The 425-nt window shown below is 41.2% G+C and overlaps 1 protein-coding gene across 1 annotated transcript; it reads right to left on the bottom strand.

Annotated features, from left to right (window-relative positions):
• Positions 1–5: 5 nt before the first annotated feature.
• LOC108254369 (RRP12-like protein) lies at positions 6–419 on the bottom strand (the record flags this gene model as incomplete). The annotated part of the gene is made up of 1 exon (XM_017449372.1): positions 6–419. A coding segment is annotated over exon 1 (402 nt), but the record flags the coding sequence as incomplete, so codon positions are not given.
• Between the last annotated feature and the right edge of the window lie 6 nt (positions 420–425).

Raw genomic sequence — 425 nt, 5'->3', positions numbered from 1 at the left:
ATCTTGTTCATATTGGTCATGTCTGTAAAGTCCAATATCTCATCCTCATTCTCCTGGATGAATGTTTGTTTCTTCTTTTTCTTCTTGCCATTCTGTTTCGGCTTCTCCTCCATGTCAAGTAGATCCTCATCATCATCTTTCTCAATCTCATCCAGTATCTCCGTGATGGTTTTCGGTTTGGATTTCACACTGAACTCTTCTTCTTCATCATTCTCCTCTGCTTCATTCTTCTGCTTATCCTTACTCTTACGTCTTCGTATCTTGATCATATTCTTCACCTGTTTGACCAGGGCTGCATCATGAGTCGGTATCATGTGGAAGATCACATCGTCTCCATATTTCCTCAGCAGTCTCACGAAGATGTCTTTGATTTTGATTCGGAAATGTCGCTTACAGTCTTGCACCATGCTGGATATCTCACGTAC

Source organism: Diaphorina citri, unplaced genomic scaffold (assembly GCF_000475195.1).
Source record: "Diaphorina citri unplaced genomic scaffold, Diaci psyllid genome assembly version 1.1 scaffold61487, whole genome shotgun sequence".
Taxonomy (NCBI): Eukaryota; Metazoa; Arthropoda; class Insecta; order Hemiptera; family Psyllidae; genus Diaphorina; species Diaphorina citri.
The sequence above is the reverse complement of the archived record's forward strand: the minus strand, read 5'-3'. Positions and strand labels throughout refer to the sequence as shown.